General features: G+C 40.3%; 1 protein-coding gene across 3 annotated transcripts in view; it reads right to left on the bottom strand.

Moving 5' to 3' along the window:
- The window catches only part of ARHGAP28 (Rho GTPase activating protein 28), a 73,316-nt gene extending 51,738 nt beyond the window's left edge, over window positions 1-21,578 (bottom strand). Inside the window, exon 1 of one of the 3 annotated variants that reach the window (XM_061448764.1) lies at window positions 21,279-21,578. In XM_061448764.1, the coding sequence (XP_061304748.1) occupies window positions 21,279-21,409 (131 nt within the window). In that variant the 5' untranslated portion in view covers window positions 21,410-21,578. Of the gene's footprint in view, window positions 1-8,337; window positions 8,480-21,278 lie in introns of those variants that run through there. The other 2 variants (XM_061448765.1, XM_061448766.1) reach the window with 2 other exon arrangements.
- Between the last annotated feature and the right edge of the window lie 703 nt (window positions 21,579-22,281).

Raw genomic sequence — 22,281 nt, 5'->3', positions numbered from 1 at the left:
ATCTGCCAAGAAGATGAAGAAAATAATTACTTTCTAGTATTTCTGAATTTCAATGCATTTTCACTTGGAAAAAAGAACCTGAGCTGATAGCCTGTAACATTATGGTTTCCTACATTTGTCAGCTCCAATTTCTGGCCTTTGCTCCTCTTCAGCAACATCCTGACCACTCTCACACCCTGAATCAGGTGTGGCCCTGAAGAGCTTGAATCACCCACCCTTCAAGAATAGTGAATTTCTGACCCTTAGAAGTAATCTTTTTCAGTGATCCTTCCCCATTCTGCTTTTTGTCAGCCCAAACCACCTTTCCAAACTGGTCTTTCCACTGCTTCTTCTCCCTGATGCTGCTGCATGTCTTTGACACACGGGGAAATGTTAGGGGTATGGTTTCTGCAGTTTAAAATGATTGCTTGCCTCTCTTATCCAAAACAAGAATATTCATAACCTATGATGTGGGTTGAGGGTTCAAAGATTATCATAAAGATATAGAAAACCCAGAATGCACGACATCAAGGGCTGAAGGATTACTGCAGCTTGAGCAAAAACAGAGGAACTTTGTCTAAACCCAAACAAAGCCAAGCAGTGGGTAAAATCCCTGGCTTACTGATTGCCAAGTGAAAGACATTCATTCCCCCTCCTCCCTTGGATGTTAACGCAGCACTCCTAAACCAGCTACAGCTAAACCACTGTATCAGAGATATTTTTATGTCAACAGATGCTCTTCACTAATGTGACTTTAAAAGTAACTGTAACTGCCAAACTCATATTTGGCCAGTAACCTTTATTTTAAGAACTAGGATGATTTTTATGTTGAGTTTCTAATGTCTATCGACCAGTTCACTTCTCCTTAAAGGTGAGGATTTAATTTGAACAAAATATCTTACTAGCTTCACCCATTAGGTAATGTTAATTTAATCAGCAATATTACTTGAGGGGGACTGTAAATCATGGAATGCGTTCCAGTAAAATACTTTAAAAAAATCCCTAACTAAAAAGGCATTGCATCTGAAAGTTCTGCTGGACACAAATAGACAAAGGAAAAAAAGAAGTTTTTACTTTCTTTACATAATTATGGCTCTGCATATGCTCAATCAATTACAAATGTTGAATCTCCAAAGTTCATTCCTTTAAACATAAACATACGTAAGCCAAAGACATATCTGATTACCGTGTATAACATAAATATTAGGTTAGTCTAAAATTTTATTAATTATTGGACATGAAAGCAGAACTGGGTTTGGCAGTCAGGTGGAATTTGGGATGCTTGTCTTGTACAGTGCAGCAGAAAAGAGGGTAGGAGAAAAGAAAATTTTATTAACAAGTTTAAAAGAAGGAATCCCTTTTAACCACTCCACCGTGAACCATCACAGACATTTCAACATAAAAAATAAAACATGAGAAATTCGAAAATACTAGCATGAGATAAAGAAGAAGGAAGAGCATCAACCCCACTCAGAAGTAAACGCAATACTACTGTTTATGATCACCACAAATGGCATTAAGAGACTGACAGTGGCTGAGACCACAGTTACCCTTCTCCTGGCTTCAGTGCAGAGACCTAAAGCCTAGCATGTTCAGCCCTTGGCACACCCAGCATGGCCAAAATCATGCCTGTGCCACCTGAGGAACCAAGTTCACTAGCACTGCTGGAAGTGGTCTTTTGCCTTTATACGTGCAGGTCTGAATGGATGCAGCGGTTGCAAGGTAGTGGAGACTCAGGCCCCAGAGGCTCTTTGACCTGATTGGGAAACAGGCATACTCCTTTTCAAATGCAGACGCCTTCACAAGCCTGAATGTGGTTCCTGCTTGATTTCAAGATCAAGGCTTTTATCAATATTTAGAAATCTCTAGCTTCAACAGCACTGTCCTAACAAGATCTACCTAGACCTATGGTTTTCATGAATGATGACAGACAGAAAATCACTTCTTCAGAGACACCCATCACCTGCCATTTCCAGCTTTTCTTTCTCAGTACCTCTCACACTTGCACAGATCCAGCTGGAAAGACTGAGGACACCAGCCATGTGACAATGTCACAGGTTTCATACACTCCTGTGAGATGATTATCTGACAGTTATTTCCTCTTGCAACACTCTCTCTTGCATTGAAGTGCTTCAGCTCTCTTGCTGTTCCTGTAAAAACTGGTACTGACCCCAGTGCCAGTGTTTTCACCAGCAAGGATTTTCTGACATTGGCAAGACATGAAAAAGGCTGATTACGACTAATAGAAAGTGCTGGATCAGAGGGAAAGAAAATGCAAGATATTTGATAAGAGATGGTGTTTCAAAAAAGGTGTTCATGGCCACACTGTCAAAACTGCAGTAGCAGCCTCCTTTGCCAGATGTCACAACTGCAGGCAGTGCTCTTTGGGTTCTCTTATGGATAGTGTTTCACATGGCCCCAGTTCCTGCTTTTCTGCAGGTTCCTATGAACTGAGAGGGCAACTTATGTCTCATAGGACATAAGTTATTAACTTAGTGGTGTGTTGTGGCAGATGGGAAAAAACATATGTTTTAAAGGGGAGGCAGTGATATCTGAAGAAGATGCCCTTTACTCCCTGACTCACCAGCATTGTGTTGGGGGTTTGAGTGCCAGAGACCTGCCAGAAAATCCCATGGGGCTATATCCTGGTAGAGCTGCAGCACTGCATCCAGTATCCTGGCCCAATTCCTGTGTACATCGAGGCCTGTTTACAGGACTCATGAAATTTCAGTCTGCATTACTATTATTAGTATTACTATTATTAATATTATTATTTTTATTCTGCATTGGAGGTGTACATCAGAACCAAAAGCCTTGTGGGGGCTGTGCTTTATACCAGTTATGTTGAAAAGTGCTGTTTACCCTCAAGAGCCTGCAGCCCACCTCTGCCCATACAGTGCGCTGTGCTCCTTGTCCATGTCCTGATTGCAGTTCAGGCAGAAAATGCTGATTTACATTTCAGAGATGGAATTGCTTCTTTTTCACTACATAAACTCAAAAGTTAACGACATAAGAAAAGCATAGCAATAATAACAAAAAGGCAGAGTTGTTCCCATATTCAATTACATGTCAATTTTAAAGCTGCCATCTTGGGTCCTGTGAGACATAGCACTCTGGCCCAGTAAAGAATTATTTCTAGCCTCAGAGGGCATGGACATATGTTTGGACATACAAAGCTTTAATGTAATCAGTGATCCAAGAATATACTTCATCTCTTTCAGGCCCTAGGATGATTTTATAACTGAGGAAAAGAGGTAAATATTTTCTTTATTTTTGTTTTTCTTTCTTGCAGGCTGTTTAGAGAATACAGTAGTTCTCTGAAGATGGCTGGAGGTTTGCAATGCTGGTAAAATTTTATTGGTGGGGAAGTGGAGAATGGGCAAGAGGAAGGTAAGGGGCGGTGTTCCTGTGGAGTGTTGCTTTCCATACGGCTAAAATGCTGGGTATCTGCACTTCAGCTCCACGGCAGATGCGCTACAGGTGATTAGAACACTGCACACACACACATACATGTGTGGATGCACAAATGGGCACGGAGCACAGAGAGACCATATCCTGGTGAATGTGCACACCTCAGGGATTTTTACAAGACTGGGTAATGATCAGCTGATAGGGGAATTAGGCAGCCTGACTCTGAAACTAAAACTTCGAGCAGATTTGCCATGACGGCAGAAAGTATCTCTGCTTGCTTCGTAATCCCTTTCTCATTAATAGTCTTCAGATTGGTTACAGATCTGGCTATAAAATTTGAGAATTGGCTTAGAAATTGTAATTCACAGCAACTCTTCACAAAGATTTACTGTAATTGGAAAGAGATGGAAGTTGAGTGAGTGGAAGGTGCACATCATGGTGACAGCTGCGTTTAGAGTTATCGACTCGAAGCGTTTCATGCAGTGCATGCTGTCAGGCACCCCGAGACTCCTGGTTTTCTAGGGATTTCTTTGATTTGATTTAATAGCCCATTATCCCTTTGGAATATATGCTGACAATGCCCAAAGATATATTGCACACTCTCCGTTCTGCTGTACAGATTTTTTTTTTTTCTTTTTAAAAGGTTGGGCAAAAGTCTTGAGTAAGTCCAGGCAGAAACTCAGCTAAGGCTAAAATATTGTGCCCTGGAGTTTCCTCAGAGGCTCGTGTTCTATACTAGAGTTTCCACAGTGGCCAGCTGGTGGCTTAATGTTGCTTGGCACTGACTATTCAGAATAAAAAAGGAAAAATATGGGGTTTGGAGTGGGTTAAGGAAGGAAAAACCTCAGTCAGAAGTGCCAGAGCTCAGAGCTGGAAAGGTTTTTTTCTACAAACCAGAAAAGTTAAGCAAGGGCTGATTCCTTTGAGGTGCTCAGCACATTGGCCGCGACCCAGTAAAACAACGTTAAGCGTACTCTGGAGAGTGCCATAGGGAACAGCCTGAGCACTAAATACCCAGCAGGATCAAGCTCCAAATAGGGACCAGACAGAAACCAGATGGCATTATGTTAGCTTTCCCATATTAAGAAGCTCTCTGCTTTGCATTTTAACCCCTGTCTCTTATTTCCTCCTTTCTCACTTTGTCTTTTCTATAAAACAATCCATATGTGCACTGAGATAGGGGTGCAATGTACTTAAATTGCCCCTTTATCACCTTTTCAAACACAAGGAATTAAAGCAAGAGCTGAGAAAACTGCTGCTTGTTTTTAACTTCTATAAGCTGTGCTTGGATGAGGATCATCAGGAGTTTGGAACTGCTGAAGGAAGGAAAACACTGGCTCTGTCCTCTAATGAGCTCCCCAAACATGTATGGCAACTGTGCCATTGCATTTGAGAGTGTTGGTGCCTATGTCAGAGGTTATTCCAATGCCTTCTGCTTTCTTTTGGGATGGCAATGGGAGCAGGTAGGATGGCTGAGTAGGTACAATGGGAGACAGCTCCCTGCCTGTTCATAAACTGGGTTCCAACTGAGCTGAAGTGAGACTACTGCAATGCAGGGCTCATATATACACTTAGGTCACCTGACAGAAAGCAGCAGGAAGAAAATAGAGCCCTAGTTGCTGCTCTGTTTTTTTAAACAAGCTCCTGGCTTTCCACTTCTTCCTTTCCAGCACAGTGACAGCTATCTCCAGAACTTCCTCAGGTCTGTGATTTGTGCAGACACCAGCTTTTACATGGATGTTTTCGAAACCGACTGCTGCCTGGCTGGAAGCTGTCCTAGCTGGAGCCGCTTTCCTTCAGAGAGGACATGGTGAGACATAGTGGGACACGTGGCTCTGCCTCTGAGCTACTGGCACTGGTGAATCTCAAGACAGAGCAGTCTAGGCTCAAGTATCAGTCTCTGAGTCTGAATTACAGCAAAGCAGCAAGCTGCCAGGCAGGTTAGGGGAAGTTTAGATTGGACATAAGGAAGAAGTTCTTTACTGTGAGGGTGGTGAGGCACTGGAACAGGTTGTCCAAGGAAGTTGTGAATGCTCCATCCCTGGCGATGTTTAAGGCCAGGTTGGACAGAGCCTTGGGTGACATGGTTTAGTGTGAGATGTCCCTGCCCATGGCAGGGGGGTTGGAACTAGATCATCTTAAGGTCCTTTCCAACCCTAACTACTCTATGATTCTATGATTTCTCCTCTGCAGGCTGCAGCCGTCACTTGTGCTGCAGCTGTGCATGCGTGTGGGTTGTGCAGTGAGAATTAAGAGGAAATTTCTGTGATTATTTTAGCATTCAAGCAACTGGAAAAGAAGCTGACAGAAGCACTAGGCCTTTGTTTTCATGACTGCATTAATCTTCTCCTGGCTATTGAAAAAAAGTTTAGATTAACTTAGCACATGTTCTCAAAGAGCTTTCTTTCTTGAAGTTATTTGTGCTGTGGATGATGCGCCAATGAATAAAAATGGCAATGAAATGGCTGATACAGATCAAGCTTCACTCAATAATCATTTTAGTGAGGATGCCTGAAATTGTGGTCTTGTTTATGAAGTTGACAGTTGACCACTGTAGCCCAGAACTTTTGAGATACATGGATTTAAAAAATGCTTTTTCCTCTCCCAGAAGTTGGCAGTGGAGGAAGCACTAATGTCCCTTTTTCTCATATCTATATATCATCTAATGAAATTTCTTTCTTATGTGTAGATATGGAGCTCTTTTTGTCTGGGAGGAAGAGTTTCAGATAGATACATACAATTTTAAGAATTAACACAAATAATATTATTGCCACTGCTGGAAAAGTTCCTGGTTGGCAACTGAGATATACCAACGATCATGGGAATGTTTGGTCCACACCATAATTCAGAGATATTCTGTCGTAAAAGTGATGAAAGCCTAGTTACTTTTTATTTGCCTCATGCTAACAGAAGGTCCCTGCACAGTTACAAAGTTCACAGTGTAAGTGGTGGCTTGTTAAGTCACCACAATTTGCCTGTGTTTCTGAGACCTAATAGACTAGAAGGGAATCAAAGTAGTTTGGAGACAATGCCTACGGTCTTGGTGGGAATTTAACAATAAATTTTGACCAAACAAGGAACAAATTGAAACTAAACAATTTTATATATGTGACCTGACTATTTCTCTAAAGTTTTCTCCAGAAAATACTGACATAGATGCACTTGTCATAGCTCCAGGAGATACATGCCTCCTTGGGCAGCTATTTTGTTTGGTTTTCCTACACTTTCTGTACAGATGTTGGCCATAGGCAGAGAAAACTGATAAGGAAAGCTTTCTGGCCTCACTGTAACATTCTGAGACAATGATCTGGGGTGGGAAATGGATCATGAGAAACCCCCCAAGCACATCCCACAGTTAAGCATAGGAGACACCTGAGTCTGTCCTTCCTGAGCAATTCAAAAGCACAATTAATTCCCCCAAGGGTCCATCTGTGACAGAAGTACAATTCAACAATTTGATATGGAACATTTCTACATGAAACAGAGTATGAATAATAATGTGAGAACCAGATCCAGCAAACATTGTGCCCAATGAATATTAGACAAGCACAGCAACTCAAAGAAAGCACAGATTTGCTGTCATTATTTATCTTATCATAAGGGTCAAAAGCAGCCCATCAATCAAAATGTTTTCAAAGTGCTTACGAATAGACTAAATTCTATGGTGCATGCAACAGAAGTGTATAAGTCAAGAATTTCCACTCAAAATGTTACCTGATTAGTTTCTTCATGAAAAATAAATTAATTTCCTTTTAATTAGGCAAACATTGGATAATAGCACAAGGTCACAACTAACCAAGAAGCTACCCTCTTATCGTGATTTCCAGGGAAGCAGGACTTTCCTATTGACATATTGTATAGGATAATACTCAGAACTCAAATACAGTGTAATAAATAATTAGGCATTTCAGTGGTTGCATCAAAGAAATGTAGAGACTTGACCTTTCAAAATAGTTCTCTAATCATATCTGGTACGAGCATGTATTTTCTTATGCTTTCTTTGTTGAAATACCTAGTGACATCAGTGTGGTTCAGTTACTTGTTTAGACTTCTGAGTAACTATTTTGATTTCAACAATCAGTATTTTTCAACAATCACTATTTAATATTCTAGTCACAAACTTTATTTTCCACATAATCTGATTACAGAACTTTTCAACAGTTTTGATTTCAACAAGTGCATGATTAAATCAGCAATTTAAATAAAGCACCACATCAAAACTCAATGTAGAAGTTGAGAACAAGCTTCAGCTAAAGAATTTTGCATGATCTTTCATCTACTTTCAGCCTGGTTTTGATCTACCTTTCACTTTACTACTTAGTAATAAAAGACTGTATCTACTCAGCAAGATCTCTTCCAATGATGTCAAGCATTTCTCATTTTCAGAGAATGATTAGTCAAGTTTTTGTCAATGACAGGGCAAATACAAAAAAAAAAGCCACCTCATCTACAATAGCGAAGGCATTCATGTGAAATCACGGTTGTCATAAAAGTATATTTTAGGTTTGTTCTAGTTTTTACTTTATGTGCTTCCTATTTCCTTCACTAATTGCCACTTTACCCTTAAATTTTGAGTTTTCTCTTGAATATGTTTAGATTCTTTTAATGATCGTTAGGGTTCTGGTTTGGTACTGGGTTATTTTATTTTATCTTTAGTTATACCGTAAGTTTTGAAAATATGTATAACATAGCATAAATTTCCGCCAAACTTATCTTAGGCACCTAAAAATGATATACTTCTATTCATTTGAATTGATGCCTGTGGTTAGAATCAATTCAATAATTCATCCCTAGAAAGTAAATATCAACTGCAAAGGCGAAAATACTTCGCCCTTCTCAAAAACTTCAAGACACATAGCAAAACTGAAAAAAAACCCTCATAGAAAGTCGTAATAATATCAGTATATCACAGATAGACGAAAGAAAATCCTACAACTTAATACTTACAGAATATCTTAAAATGTAGCCCCTCCTTTCCAGCTGCTGGCCAGAGGACAGCTGTGCATGGAGCGGAGACGCAAACATTGCATGCTTTGCTGCCCGTCCACCGTTATTTGAAGTCTGCTAGTGAGCAAACTTCTTAGGAGTTACATAATGACAAAATAACATGAAGGAAAAAAACATACGTGATTTTGTGCCAGCTCTTTTGTTTTCTGCACAGCAATTCCCATGAAGGTTGTAATGTAGAATATTTTTTAGCTGTTAGCATTGCTCAATTTGATTTTTTATAATTGTTCGCATATCTGCATCATTGTATTGTGATTTCAGCTAAACAAGCATAGAAATGAACAGGAATGCAGACACACAGCACTGTAAAAAAATACAGAAGGAAGTTTTTTCAAACAAAATCCATTTATTAGGCAGTGGTTCCAGTGATGCAATCAGAATAGGAAGGAAAGTCTGTGTTGCTTCATTGTTTTGTTTGGATTTTGGGGTCCAGTGCTAACTTGTGATAATATTTCCATCCGCAAGTATATTTCTCTGAGGGCAGTCCAGAAAACTGACTATGAGGAATCTGATAGGAAAAATATCCCATTGAAATTGCTAAATTTTTCCATCATGAGCAACCATTGCAGAATTGCCCCACTCAATTGTCTTTCCTGTGCAGTTCAGTAGCTTTTGGCTAAATTTATTGCTTGTTTTTTTTTTTTTACCAAAGTCCAATAAGTGCACAAAATAGATTCAATAGAAATGTAAATGCAGAGAAATTCAATAACTAATTCATCCCTGTGAGGAATTTAAGTTTTTAAATGAAAGAATGGAGTGAATAGGATAAATGCTTACAAAGTAACACTGCAACATATATCAAGGATATAGAGTTGCTTGCATCTACATGCCAAAGGACATATGGATCTTTAGAGGCAAGGCCAAAGCCTACTGCCACCAAGAGGTTTTGGATCTGACCTTACATGTGGTGAGATGTCAACTACATTTGTAATCCAGAGATTCAACTCTCTATAACCTCCACAGTTCAACAGTTAAAACAAGCATGTCCTTGCTACAGACATGACTTATCTGATCGGCTTATTACGCCATATAATTCTAAACAGGATTTTCCAGGTAGCATGTACAGAGCACTGCATTGTCTCTCTGGCTTTAGGTAGCATGGTTTAAATGTGAGAAAGGGCAATGGCTGCAGCAAATTTAGCTAAAGCAAACCTTATGTCTCCCAACATAAAATGCACAGCAGCAGTTTTGCAAAGTGAGCAAATTCTTTTTATCAAAGGTAAAATTCATACTGCAGATTAAGACATTTCCTCCCCTGCTGTAAGAATATGTCACTCCTCCTATCATACTTAAGTATGTGTTGTTCATTGTTTATCCCTGAGACCTACTCATTGCTTTGAAGTGATTTTCAGAAGATGCTAAAGTTGGTTTGCTGTAACCACATATTAAGGCATTAATCATTTTACAGGTTGTCACAAATGATGGAAAAGTGACATTAAGTTCCTAACTAAACATAAAACACAGAAAAGCACAGGCAAATAAATACTTAGTTTATTATCTTCAACTATACCAGTTGGTTAAGTATATTGACGTCAGTGAATGTTGTAAGACCCTGTAAAGATGGCCAAAGCCATAAATATGCATTTTCTGTAAAGATACCAGAAAAGCTCTTCCCGCTATCTAGTATTTTCCTGGCTGTTTCTGGTACCTGATGCAAACTGCTTTACTTAATTTCAGAGATTAATCCAATACTAAGATTAAATTTATTTGTAGTCTCCAAATATTGCCTATCAAATGTCACTGCTACTGATATGTCCAGCGAATTCATGGGATGTGACTCTTGGTGGGCTTTAGGGTAGCCTTACAGATACATATCCTTTCAGCATTTGGTTCATTTCTATTGTTGCACAGCCTGAGGTTCCCTTTGGTTTGGATGAAATATAAAATCTATCCCAGGGATGGAAACTCATCACCAATAGTCTCAAAGGAGGTAACTTAATCTAGCTGTCTACTGCACTGATATAATTAGGAATGCACTTTGTCAGCCTTTGAGGATTTAACTACAGCTGGCTGGGTTCAAGGCAGTCTCAGAGACCAATCTGTTCTTAGTAACACCATCTCCTTCACAGAATTAGAGACATACTTTCAGCAGATAGACCCAGCTAACTGCTGAATGATGTTTTTCCACCCGCTTATGCAGTGGTCAATGTCTTTTTCAGCATAACTGAAGCCCTGGATCAATGCCATGAAATGATTCAGAAACCAAAGGCTGAGCTGACAGCTGAAAAAGGTTATGAACCTTATTTACAGTGTTTGATTGTGGATCAATTCAGCCTCTGAACATCATTATATTCCTGATCCAGCTGATGAGATTTAATTAGAAAAGAGATTCTGATATTCAGATGCTGACTGAGCTATATCTTGTTTAAGAAATAAAAGATATTTTAGGGTTTCTTCTCTAGGAAAATTAAAACTCTACTCTCCACAAGGATTAACTAAGCTAGGGAAAAAATATAAACTAATAAAAATTTTAAGTCTTTTTTAAATGTATTTATTCTGGATCCTTGCTGAACTCTTGATTCTTTTTCTGGAGTCTGCAGGAATTCAGATGATGTATACTTTCATAGTACTGTCAGTAAGCTTTTCTAACTGAATATCACAGGCACTACTCCTTCTCTCTGGTAAGAATCTGATTTGCACAAATGAATAAGATACTCTGCTATGGTTCAAGTAAGTTGGATAAATCTTCCCCTACAGCCTGCAAAATGTTTGAGAAAAATGTAGTATATATACCTTCATGCCTCTTTGCTTTATGTACCTAGACCTGAAAATACCCAGCCTAAGCTATTAATCAGCAGTATGGCCTGTTCAGAGAAAAAACATACCTTTTTTTTTTTTTTCCTTATCAATCCTGAAGCATTAGTCTAAACACTTTGAATTCCAGCCTTCAAGTTTCCACCTACAGCCATGTCAGCAGGCTGGTCATAGGGTCCCCTGGAGCCAGAAGCCCTATAGCTGTGGTAGTGCAGTGCTTCACCTGCCTAATGGCTTGAGCAAAATGCTGTGCTAACATTGCTGTATGACTCCTGGACACAAGCAAAGAGAGGTCAGATTTGCTTGTGGCCACCCCATGAAAAGATACCCTGAATTCCTGTGTTGTAATCATTACATGGTAATTGTGAAATTTGCTACAGCAAAGGATTTATTACCTTGTTGTTAAGCTGTCTGGTGTCAGACTGAATTTTGTTTTTCTCTTTTTTTTTTTTTTCATTGCTTTATTTGGTTCCTTTTTGCCTGTGATACAGATTTTTCAATAGGTATAAAAATACAGGCATCACAACTGGGCCTTAAATACTAATAGTGCATAAATTTTAGTGTCTTGTGTCTGAAAGCAAAAAAAAAGGACTATGAATTAAATAAAAAAGCAAAAGACCTCCTTCTTGCTTCAGTAAGTCTCCTTGTAAGTAGGAGAAGGTTAACTGAAAATTGCAATTTATTGTAGCTTTCAGAATTCTTGATAGCACTAACAGTGATAATTTTAGACATCCTCATTACCCACATGAGTATCATGGCCAGTGTTTGAATCTGAAGCCTCTAAGGACATCCTATGACAATAAATTCCCTGTACAAATAGGTGATTATTAAAACTACAGTGACTCATTGTTGCATCACACATAACGTTATTAACTGCAGATTTACTTGTGCTCAGTGTAGATCGAAGCAAGCTGGTTTAGTCTACATGGTCTTACTGCATTTCTGAGTGTGGCACAGTTTAATTTCAGGCCTATAAATCTTATTAAAAAAATACAGTAATTAACAAAAGCCATAAGAGATGAAGTCCACAAAAGATGAAATGCATCTTGACCACACAAACCAGCTGCAGAGTCAATGTCCTTCCCAAAAATCTGTGGTGTGCTTCCTAAATACAGAACATGTAGGCTTTTAAAAAAAATTGACATAGTAGCTTCCTTTGTTTGCTTATTTTTGATTGCCAGTCTTTGTCAGAGGCAACATATGTCTTGAACAAAAATGCTTGAAGAAGATTCTAGTTAATATTTGACTTGTGGGTTGAGTAATTCTAATATTTGCCATATACTCTGTGAATTGCCAGTAACATGTGGGTAGCCTTAAGCTTCATGTTGCATCTATGGACTTGTACATATTGTACATGCACACATGCATTTAAGAACAAGTTAATATTTCCAGACACCTCACATTTCCAATAATGCTGTCCTTAAGTACTTGTGGATTAATTGCTTTTGCTAATTGAAAGAGAAAAGGAGGGAAGCAAGCAAGGCAGCATCAAAGGATTGCAGCAGATCACTGGGGATAACGGTGAAATGCATCCTCTGAGTGGAAGATCTAAGAAGGACCTTACATACGGAAGGCACAATTGTTTCAGCAGGAGACTAAAGACACATATTTAGAAATATTTAAAAGACTCACATATTTAAAAGACCCCTGTCCTGTGCTTGGGCAGCTGTCTCTGCTTCCTTCTGCCCACCCTCTTTCTAAAAGAGCAATTTCAGTGTGAAATCCTGCTGCTCCCTGAGTACAAAGGCTTCCCTTGTCTGTTCATCAGGATAAGTTCACTGCTTCCTTTCATTTCCTTGCACATGCATGATATGGGCACCATCTGGCCCAGAAATGGCCAAGGACAGCCAAGCCTGCAAAATATCTTTAGAGAACGCCCTGCTCCATGTTTCACCTGTAACTACAGCAAGGATTTTATAGTTGTCTCTGGTACATCCAGACAAATATTTATAACTCGAGTTTTCAAAATATTTGAATACTGGAGGGAAGTATTGCAACACGAAGACAGGCCTAGTCACTGCTATGTTTTAATTATCTAAGACTTCATAATGATGTCTTACTCTGCAAGAATCCTATTATATAGGAAGTAAGCCTGTGTTGAGACAAGAGACAGCATAATCAGATCATGCCCTGTAAACGAAGTTATTGACAAAAAGACCTGAGTTCTGATGGCTTAACCACATTTCTGCTAAATTTAGAGGTAAGACCTCTATTGCTACACCTAAGTATCTATTAGCTCAGTCCACGTGTATGAAAAAGGCTTGTATCCCACTTGATGATCCATTGTGGGATCTATTATTCATTTCTTAGAATAGAATATGAAAAAGAGCATTTCATGTTAGATTGAATGCTGCAACTATGCAATTCTTGCTCACATACTAAAGTTAACATTAAAAAGGATCTGACATGCTCACTTTTCGATTCTCTTGACCTCTAGGTTTGATTATCACTGGGCCAGAAAATAATCTTGGATGATGTTTTGTTCTAAGCTTTTACAAGACAGACAAAGATAAACTGATGGGGAGTTTGCATAGACTAACCCAGTGTCTGGATAACTGCAGACTGTGCCATGTTTGCAGGGGTGTAGGTAGGGGGGCATATACTACTCAGTGAGTCAAATTCAGGCTTTGTATAAATTTGTTATTCTCTGACCAAATCTGTCCATAAGGTAGCCAGTATTTTTCTGACTAGCTGTAGTAAAATATGAGGAATTACAGCTCCAGAGCTGCTTCCATCTCTGGTAGAAAATTGCAGAGTGACCTAATGTCTGGTGTCCTGAGGTTTCGCCTACAGATGTTTAAAACAGAGTCCCCCATCTTTCCTCTTGCTGTACTTGTCCTTCAGCTGGTAAGTGATGTCAGCCCAGCTGGACTGCTATATCCAAACCAGGTTTTCAGTACATATTCCCCTCTGGCTCTCTGCACTAGTAGGGATCTTCTACCATCCACAAAAAGACTTAAGGCATTACTTTGTTCATTTTATGCCCAGAGCAACTTCTGCACAAAGAGATGTTATAAAAGGTTTGTGTAGTCCTCAGGTGGAAATTAAATAATTGCAACACCTAGTAGCAGACTTCTCTCTCCTTTGTTGAGTCTTCTGTCTAACATCCAGCATAAGTTCACCCTAAACTGGATGAATTTGCACATCTGAAAATCCTACAGGCTTACAGTAGCCAGGTATGGTGTCCTCAGCATAAAAAGGACATGGAACTGTTGGAACAAGTCTAGAGAAGGCCCACGAGGATGACCAGGGGAGTGGAGCACCTCCCATATGAAGACAGGCTGAGGAAGTTGGGGCTGTTCAGCCTGGAGAAGAGAAGGCTGCGTGGAGACTTCATAGCAGCCTTCCAGTATCTGAAGGGGGCCTATAGGGATGCTGGGGAGGGACTCTTCATCAGGAACTGTAGTGACAGGCCAAGGGGTAACGGGTTAAAACTTAAACAGGGGAAATTTAGGTTGGATATAAGAAGGAAGTTCTTTCCTGTGAGGGTGGTGAGGCACTGGAATGGGTTGCCCAGGGAGGTTGTGAATGCTCCATCCCTGGGGGTGTTCAAGACCAGGTTGGATGAGGCCTTGGGTGATATGATTTAGTGTAAGGTGTCCCTGCCCAAGGCAGGGGGGTTGGAACTAGATGATCTTAAGGTCCTTTCCAATCCTAACTATTCTATGATTCTATGATTCTATTACATGTAGTATCCTAAAAAGGAAAACATAACCATCTTCAAATGAACAGCATGATAATAGGATTCTTGCTCCAATGTTTATTCTACTCTCCTCAGAGACCCTGGCAGTGTCTGGAAAATTAACAGATACAGGCAGGGGGAAAAATGAATTACAGAGACAAGGGATCCTACACAGATCATCAGTCTTTCCCTTGCATTAATTACAAGAGATGCCAATTTAAGCACTTCTGCTGACCTCTGCTAAAATAATCCTTCAGGGTAATAAGGGCTCTTTTCCCAACAATCTGTCTTTTAGACCATTTCAGCTTTTGACTTCAAAATTACCACTTAAATGCTATTCCAAAACTCACTGTTATATGTGTCTGGTGTGACTTGGGGTCAGCTCTAAATGTCCCTACCACACAACATCCTTTGAGGGACATTTGTTTTCCCACTCCAGCTCCTCTTATCCTCACACAAGGAGGAGAATCAAGTCATATACCTGCGAAGATGGTCCTTATCCTGTCCTCCTTTGTTCTCCTCTTCCTCCTGCCCCCTTGCATTCCATTTTTTTCTCACTCTTTTGAATCCCTGGCTCATATAGTAGGACTTGGAAGACCATGATGGGGACTGTTTCCACTGAGAGAGAAAAAAGGAGGCAGGCAAAGGCACCAAAAGGCTAGACAGGATGCCTGGCTTCAGTCACCAGCTTGGGATGTGACTCTCGATACTCTTCTCCCGGTTAATCTCCTGTGCTCTTTTTAAGGCACCCACCACAGTGGTACCTGGGAGCTTCACAGAGCATGGTCCCACCCTGATGGTGGATGTGCTGCCTGCTAGCCTTACTCTGCTGGGCTGTCTGGCCAGATGAAGCAGTGGGCCAAGTGGCTTCTGTACTGTGGTTAGCCAAAATCCAGGATGTTAACTTAATTGTTTGCTATGGATACTCATTTCAGGATGTGATTCTATATTTGTACAGCCCTAACCAGATGCTTTTCAGATACTGTTCTAGTTAGGAATTTTGCTAGTATTCCATGGTTGTGTCTTGCAGTTCCCACTGCTGCGCATTTTCCACACATTTACACTGAATTATTTTGATCTCCTGTGCAAAAATAACACTTTGCAGTTCTTGATTCCTGGCAGTTTGTTATGCCAGCGCTGTCAGACTGCCAGATGCAACCTGAAAGTATCTGTGTAGGGCATGCAGGGCTCTCAGGTCCTACTTTTTTTTTGTGGGCAGCTCCAACCTTCGTGTAACCAGAGATAAGTGACTTAGTTAAAAATGAATAGGGCAGCTGGCTAAATGCTCAACCAAACAAAATGATCAAAGGGACAGCGCCAGATGTTTTCCATCAGCTCTACATATGGAGGTACCAGGGAGAGCAGCAGGAGCACCAAACTAAAAAGAAACCAGAGAAGCCAACTTTAGTTTCAACCATAACATGAGGAACTGGCTATAAATACTACATTCCTCAATGAGACTCCCAGAGGATAGTCTGTAGGTATTTCTAAAACCTACAGGAAAAGCGTGTCTACTATTGTCTGACTTATTTATATTCATCCTCCTGGTAAATGTTTTATTGAGAGTTACCATTCTTAACATCTAAAAAGTATACTTTAAAAATCATAGTCTAGAAATCTACTAGAAATGATAAAAAGTTCTTTTTTTCTACAAAATGTATTTATTGCTCAATCTCTGCCAATGCAATCTTTTCCTAGACTACTGTTTTGTGGGGTTTTCTTTTATCACTTTTAGTACATTTTAAAATTTTAATTTCATATGTTTTGAGTCCAAGTTACTGCAAGAGGCCCAAGCCGTGTCAAGATTTACTGTAGAAAAGCCAGATTTTTATTTTTTTCTTCTGAGGAAGTTTATGGTAGAGTGAGATAAACATCCAAAATAGTTAAGGTTGTTTATCCTACACCACTTAGAAGACATTCTTGACATCACTTGTATACAACCAAGCAGGGAAGCTACTCAATCAGTGCTGACAGAAATTAAACCCAGATCACCCAGCCTCAGGGCATACAGACTGTATTTCAGTGTGATAAAATCTGCTTCTGTTGGGATAAGACCTGAAATGCTCATACAGCTCCTTTTGTCACAAGCCAAAGTTTGGTGCAAAAAAAGCCCCTCCTCCAGTTGTATTCCTTCCATGCATACAGTCGTTATTTCAGGACACTACCTCACCCTGACGTATACCTGCAGTAACTTAGGACATGCAAGGGAGGACAAATATTGTGAAAGAATCCCTGCCATGGCTTAAAACATGTTACTTGTTCAGTGTAATGACTTTGCTATTGGCCCCAAATTTGCAAGTCTTACTCTTGGAGAGCAGGGATCCTGGAAGCTACCAGCAGGTAACTCAAGGCAACACAGAATCTTCAGAAATTTTCTTTTCTTTCTTTTTTTTTACTCCATTGTACAGATACTCTAGTGAAGTCTGCCTGAATGTCACCCTTGACACTAGGAGCTGGAAGACATGCTGAACATGAAGAGATTGGAAAGGCATTTTCATGAAAAAACTGGAAGTGCCAAGCTTGCTGCTGTCTAGGGGAGAAGCTAAGAAAGGGTCTTGGCTGCATTGTTCAGTGGTGCTGAAATCCACTTTGTCCTTTACCTATGTAGAAAGCTCCCAGGTTTGGTAATATATATGCTTCTCTTTGCATGACTATTAACTATGAATATGTTTATTCCATGTATAAAAAGCTTGATGTGCTCTTTAAAAGCTGCTCTAAACCATTTTTCAGGAACAGAGCCTGTAAACGTGCTTTTTATTTCGTCTGATTCTTATCTCAGGCACATGTAAGTCTAAAACACTCATCACAGTGGAAATATCTATGATTTGCAGTGCAGTGTAAGTTCTTTGTTAGTAGATTTGCTAGTAATAAACTGAGAAACTCACCAGCTCTCATACTTGAGTCAAAGAATCTTGGGCATGACTCACTTAGGAATGCTTTGTACTCTCCTAATTGCATAATTACCTTAGAGAGCTCACTGGCCATTTGGCATAGAGGTCATGCCTGTTTCCTCCGAGCACAGGAATAACTCCTAGCTTCTCCTAGCAGGATGAAAAGGAGATGCGAGGAAGACATATGGCCATGGCCCTGCTTTTCCTCTGTATAATCCAGGAGCAGTATTTCTGCATGACTACAAAGTCCTTCATTCCTTGAAGTGAGGACAGGAAAGTTGATCATTCTGTAACTTAAATCAGCACTTTCACCATTGCTCTGAGACAGTGTCTGTATTGAACGGGTGATATTCTGTTTGGTACTGGTGCCTGTGACACCTGAGGTGTAATAAACAGGATTAAAAAAAGTGCAATGCCACAAGCACAGGTATCTTTTCCGCTACTCTCTCTCTCTGTGCATATATACTATATGCCATAGAGTTAGTCTGAATGACAAGCAAAAAAACCAGAAATCTCCCCAGCAGCTTGCTCTCAAAAATAGTAAGTAAAATGATATGGATAATACAAATATTACCAACAATTGCAATCATTCAAAGCAGATGTCAAGTGAAGTCAAGGGACCTGAATGTCCCATGAGAAAACTGGAAAATGAACTTGCTGGTTGCATTAATGAAGCATCCCTGATGCTCTTTTGTTGTGGGGACCAGCTGGAATTTGTGGTCCCTCTTTTTAACCTTTTTATTATCCAACAGTAAATTTGGAAGCCAGAATTCTGCTTTGCAGATTTGTGACAGCATCACTATGTAGTCAAACTCTCATTCCAGTCTCCCCTTTATTACACATATGAATTTACTCTCCATCATTGCACACTGATGCATCTTCCATTTGGAGCAGCTAAAATACATCTTCTCCAGTCCTGATGTGCTCTAAAGCCCATCCCCTAACATATAACATACACTGTGCCCCCACTGGGCATATGGATGAAAATCTTGCGGATCCTATGCTTCATGCTGATGCTAATGCTGCTGGTTTGTTTTAGACATGCACACAGGATGTCTGCCTCATTGGCCCTTCAGGAGTTGCAGATGGATGTGAATCCAAGTGGTCTGATGCACCTAAGTTTCTTTATTAGTGTAACTTCAGTGTCCATGGGCATCTCAAGCTGTGTACTTGGATTGGCAAGGGTATTCAAGATTACTCATTTGTCTAGACATTCATGATGGCTACCTAAATCTTTCCTTCTTTTTTATCAGTGTCTTTTTAAATAGAGGGAAGCAGAGCTGAGGCAGCATTAGCTTCCCCTTTCTGTGAGAAACCTCCGTTTAGAAGGTTCCCAAAGTGAAAGTGTTTGCGAGAGAAAACAACTGGGAGATACTCACATTCAAGCATGGTTCTGGATGAGTGGAGCTGTTCTTCTGATAAAAAGGGAGCATCACTCTAAAGCAAATGAAATGTTTTGGGGAGAGGAAGGAAAATGAAAGATCTCGATTTCTAATCTGAGAAAGAACTGGTCAGTAGTTTATCAAATTGATGGCTAATACCCAAGACTGATTCTGTTCTCAAAGATATATATCTGAAGTATGGACTTCATTACAGCTGCATCTAACTGAACCCAACAGACTTCAGAGGAAAGTCAGGCTCTGAGTTCCCATTGCTTTTGATATCAAACAAACAATAGGTAACACTGCTCTTTGCATGCTTTTTTGAATCATTTTCCTGGAGAGCCAAGGAGTTAACATGCCATAGTGCAGGTGACTGCCCTACGGATCAAGGAACACCAAAGTCTATAGCAAAGCTTCTTGCATTAGGATGGCGGCAGAGGAAACTATACAGAAAATGCCATCCAGGAAAGAGTTCTTAGAAGATGAAGTAGGGATTAAGCCAGAGCCTATTTTACCATTTGCTAAAACACTCAGTGCATTTGCCTTCATGGATTCTGCATTCCATAGGACTGCATGCTGAGTTAATAAAATCCCCCTCTTGAACAGGCTTTGGAAACTCAGACGGTCACTGACTGCCCATATGGCACAACTTGGCTATTGCTATTAGACAGCTGCAGGAAGTTGAGGACAAGAAAGGGGAGACAGCACCAAAATCTTATGGACACATAGGCATATAGAGAGACACATGTCCTTGCCTCATGGCAGGAGTTTCCAAAACATGTTCCTCATCAAAATGCGAGGATCCTCTTTTCTTTTTTTTTTCTCTCAGGAACTGCTATTTGAACTTCTGCTTTTCTTAGGTGATAAGTGTGTGATTTAAACCCTCATAGACCTGAGCTTAAACTGCAAGAGCATTTTAAAACAATTAGCACACCTAGAAGAAAAATAGCAAAACACCACATATCCGTTACTCGCAGACTTATAGGGAGATTGAGTTTAGCATTCTTCCTTGGGGAAGAAATGACATGCTGCCCAGTAACCCAATGCCAAACCACTCTCTGTTTTGAGTAGCAAATGCCATTCTTACTGCATCTAAAAGCCCAGACTGTGTTTCTTTTCTTAACATGAAACTGTGTATTTTTGTACTGCTTTCAAACAACTGTTTAACAGAACAAAGGAGTTATCTTTATGAGACAGCCAGGGAAATACACAAAGAACCGGAAGATGCGGCTAACCTAAATAATGACACTGAAAACAAAATAGCTATTCGGCTATAAATAAACATTTTGAAGTAAATATCATTATTTATATTAAGAGAAGACACAGATTTAATTCCTGAGGATAATGTCATCTGCTGTTTTCTCAGACTTAAGTTCTCATTTCTCTGTCAAGCCACAGAGTAACATTTCCTACTTTCTTCAACGTTGTACAGTATGAACTTTCATACCACTTTTTTTTTGGAGAAAATCACAAAAACCAGACACGTATGTTTAGGAGAAAGGTCAGATTTTCTAAAACAATAAAATTGCCCAAACTGCTATTTTTGAACTGTGCAAATGCTTGCATTCTTACAGGGCAGGGAAGTAAACATGCACATGGCTACATTAATTAAGACAATACTTAGTTTCCTGCAGCACAAAGGAATTAACAGTGCAATTTCCCATTGTGTGTATATGGGTGAGCAAAGCAGCAACTGCAGTTTCACAAAAAAGGCAAAGGCTGGTCTCCTGGTGGGTGAATGGGGAAGGAATTAAATAATCCTCTAAACTAAAGCCAGAATCAACTTTATGAGTGCCAGACTCAGCCATTCCGGCCATCTCACTTTTGGTAATACAGTTCTAAATGACCTGAGCAGAAGTCTGATTCATGTGTTTTGTCTTTTTTTTTTTTTCCTGGGGATCGTCTTATTGAGTATCTTGGGCAGGAAACTAGTCTGAGCTGTTGATTTACAAGTTTGAAAACAAGCACTCATGTTTCTCCCTCCCAGTCCTGACCAGCAGCCCTGGGCTGGATCACTTTCCCGGTGGAGGCAAGAAAAGTGAGAAAACAAAGTGCTCGTGAAGTGGCCAAGTGATAGGGAAGCACTTTCTGTCAGGCATAGTCCGCAAAACCCACCACTGACTCCGGCAGAATGTCAGGACATGGCACCGGTCCCCATCCCTCAGGTTTTACCTGCTGGTGGGCGAATGGCTGGGGGGGATGTCCTGCACAAAGCTCTGATCCATGCCCGGGATCCTGGCCTGGCTGTGGGGATGGTAGGCTGTCAGGACCACGCTGCCTGAGTCCTTCATCTCCATGATCATAGGCACATGACGGCCCCGCTGCTGGTGACAAAGGCGACCGGGAGGTGCTGACAAGCCCCAATGGGAGGCTGAGCGGTCCCGTCACAAGCACGACTGCATGGCCTGGCTCCGTAGCAGCCTCTCACCACCCTTTGCTGTCAGGAGAGCTGTGTAACTGAGACACGGCTCCTCTCCCTGTCAGCAAAGCTGAATTAGCATACATTCAAAAACACCGCCCACAAAAGAACCAACGGGGAAGTTTCTATGTTCCTAGGAAACTAGAAACCCGAGATAATCCTGCATGACGCTGAACAACCACTGGGAAGACGTTAAGAGTGAATTTCTTAATATTGCTGCTCCTGAAATAAGTTCAACAAAGTGAAACCGTTTGCTGGTTAAACACCAGGACAAGTGGAGAGCGCTACTCAAACACAAAACGTGCTTTGGCAGAGCAGGGAGTGACTTTAAGGTGCTCACATGAGACATTCAGAAACTGAGTGGGCTCTGCCCTGTTTAAATTATCAAGGAACAGGAACTTTGATTTCTTACATGCTGGATCATTCCTGTGGCAGGGAGCTGCATTTGTTTCTCTTGAAATCAAATTAAGCTTTCATTTTGCGTGACTGTGTACATAATTAGAAAGGCACTGGGAAACGAATGCATTATTTGTACATCATATAAAACATGTTCATCTGGAGCAATCACATAAATAAATACACCCCGAGGCACTTGAGATTTTTTCACGCTTGAGCTTGGTCTTTGCTAATTAAATGTTTTTCACTGAAAAGGAAACCAGCAAGCAAAAATACCAGGATCCAGTTCTGAAGTAACATCCAGAGAAAACTCTGCAGACAAAGTGAGAAAACTCACGCACCCATTTATTTTGCTCTCCC

This window comes from Pezoporus flaviventris, unplaced genomic scaffold (assembly GCF_033815535.1).
Source record: "Pezoporus flaviventris isolate CSIRO_AGI_PZ_B2104156 unplaced genomic scaffold, CSIRO_AGI_Pfla_v1 ptg000007l, whole genome shotgun sequence".
Lineage (NCBI taxonomy): Eukaryota > Metazoa > Chordata > Aves > Psittaciformes > Psittacidae > Pezoporus > Pezoporus flaviventris.
This window is presented reverse-complemented; position numbering and strand designations above follow the sequence as displayed.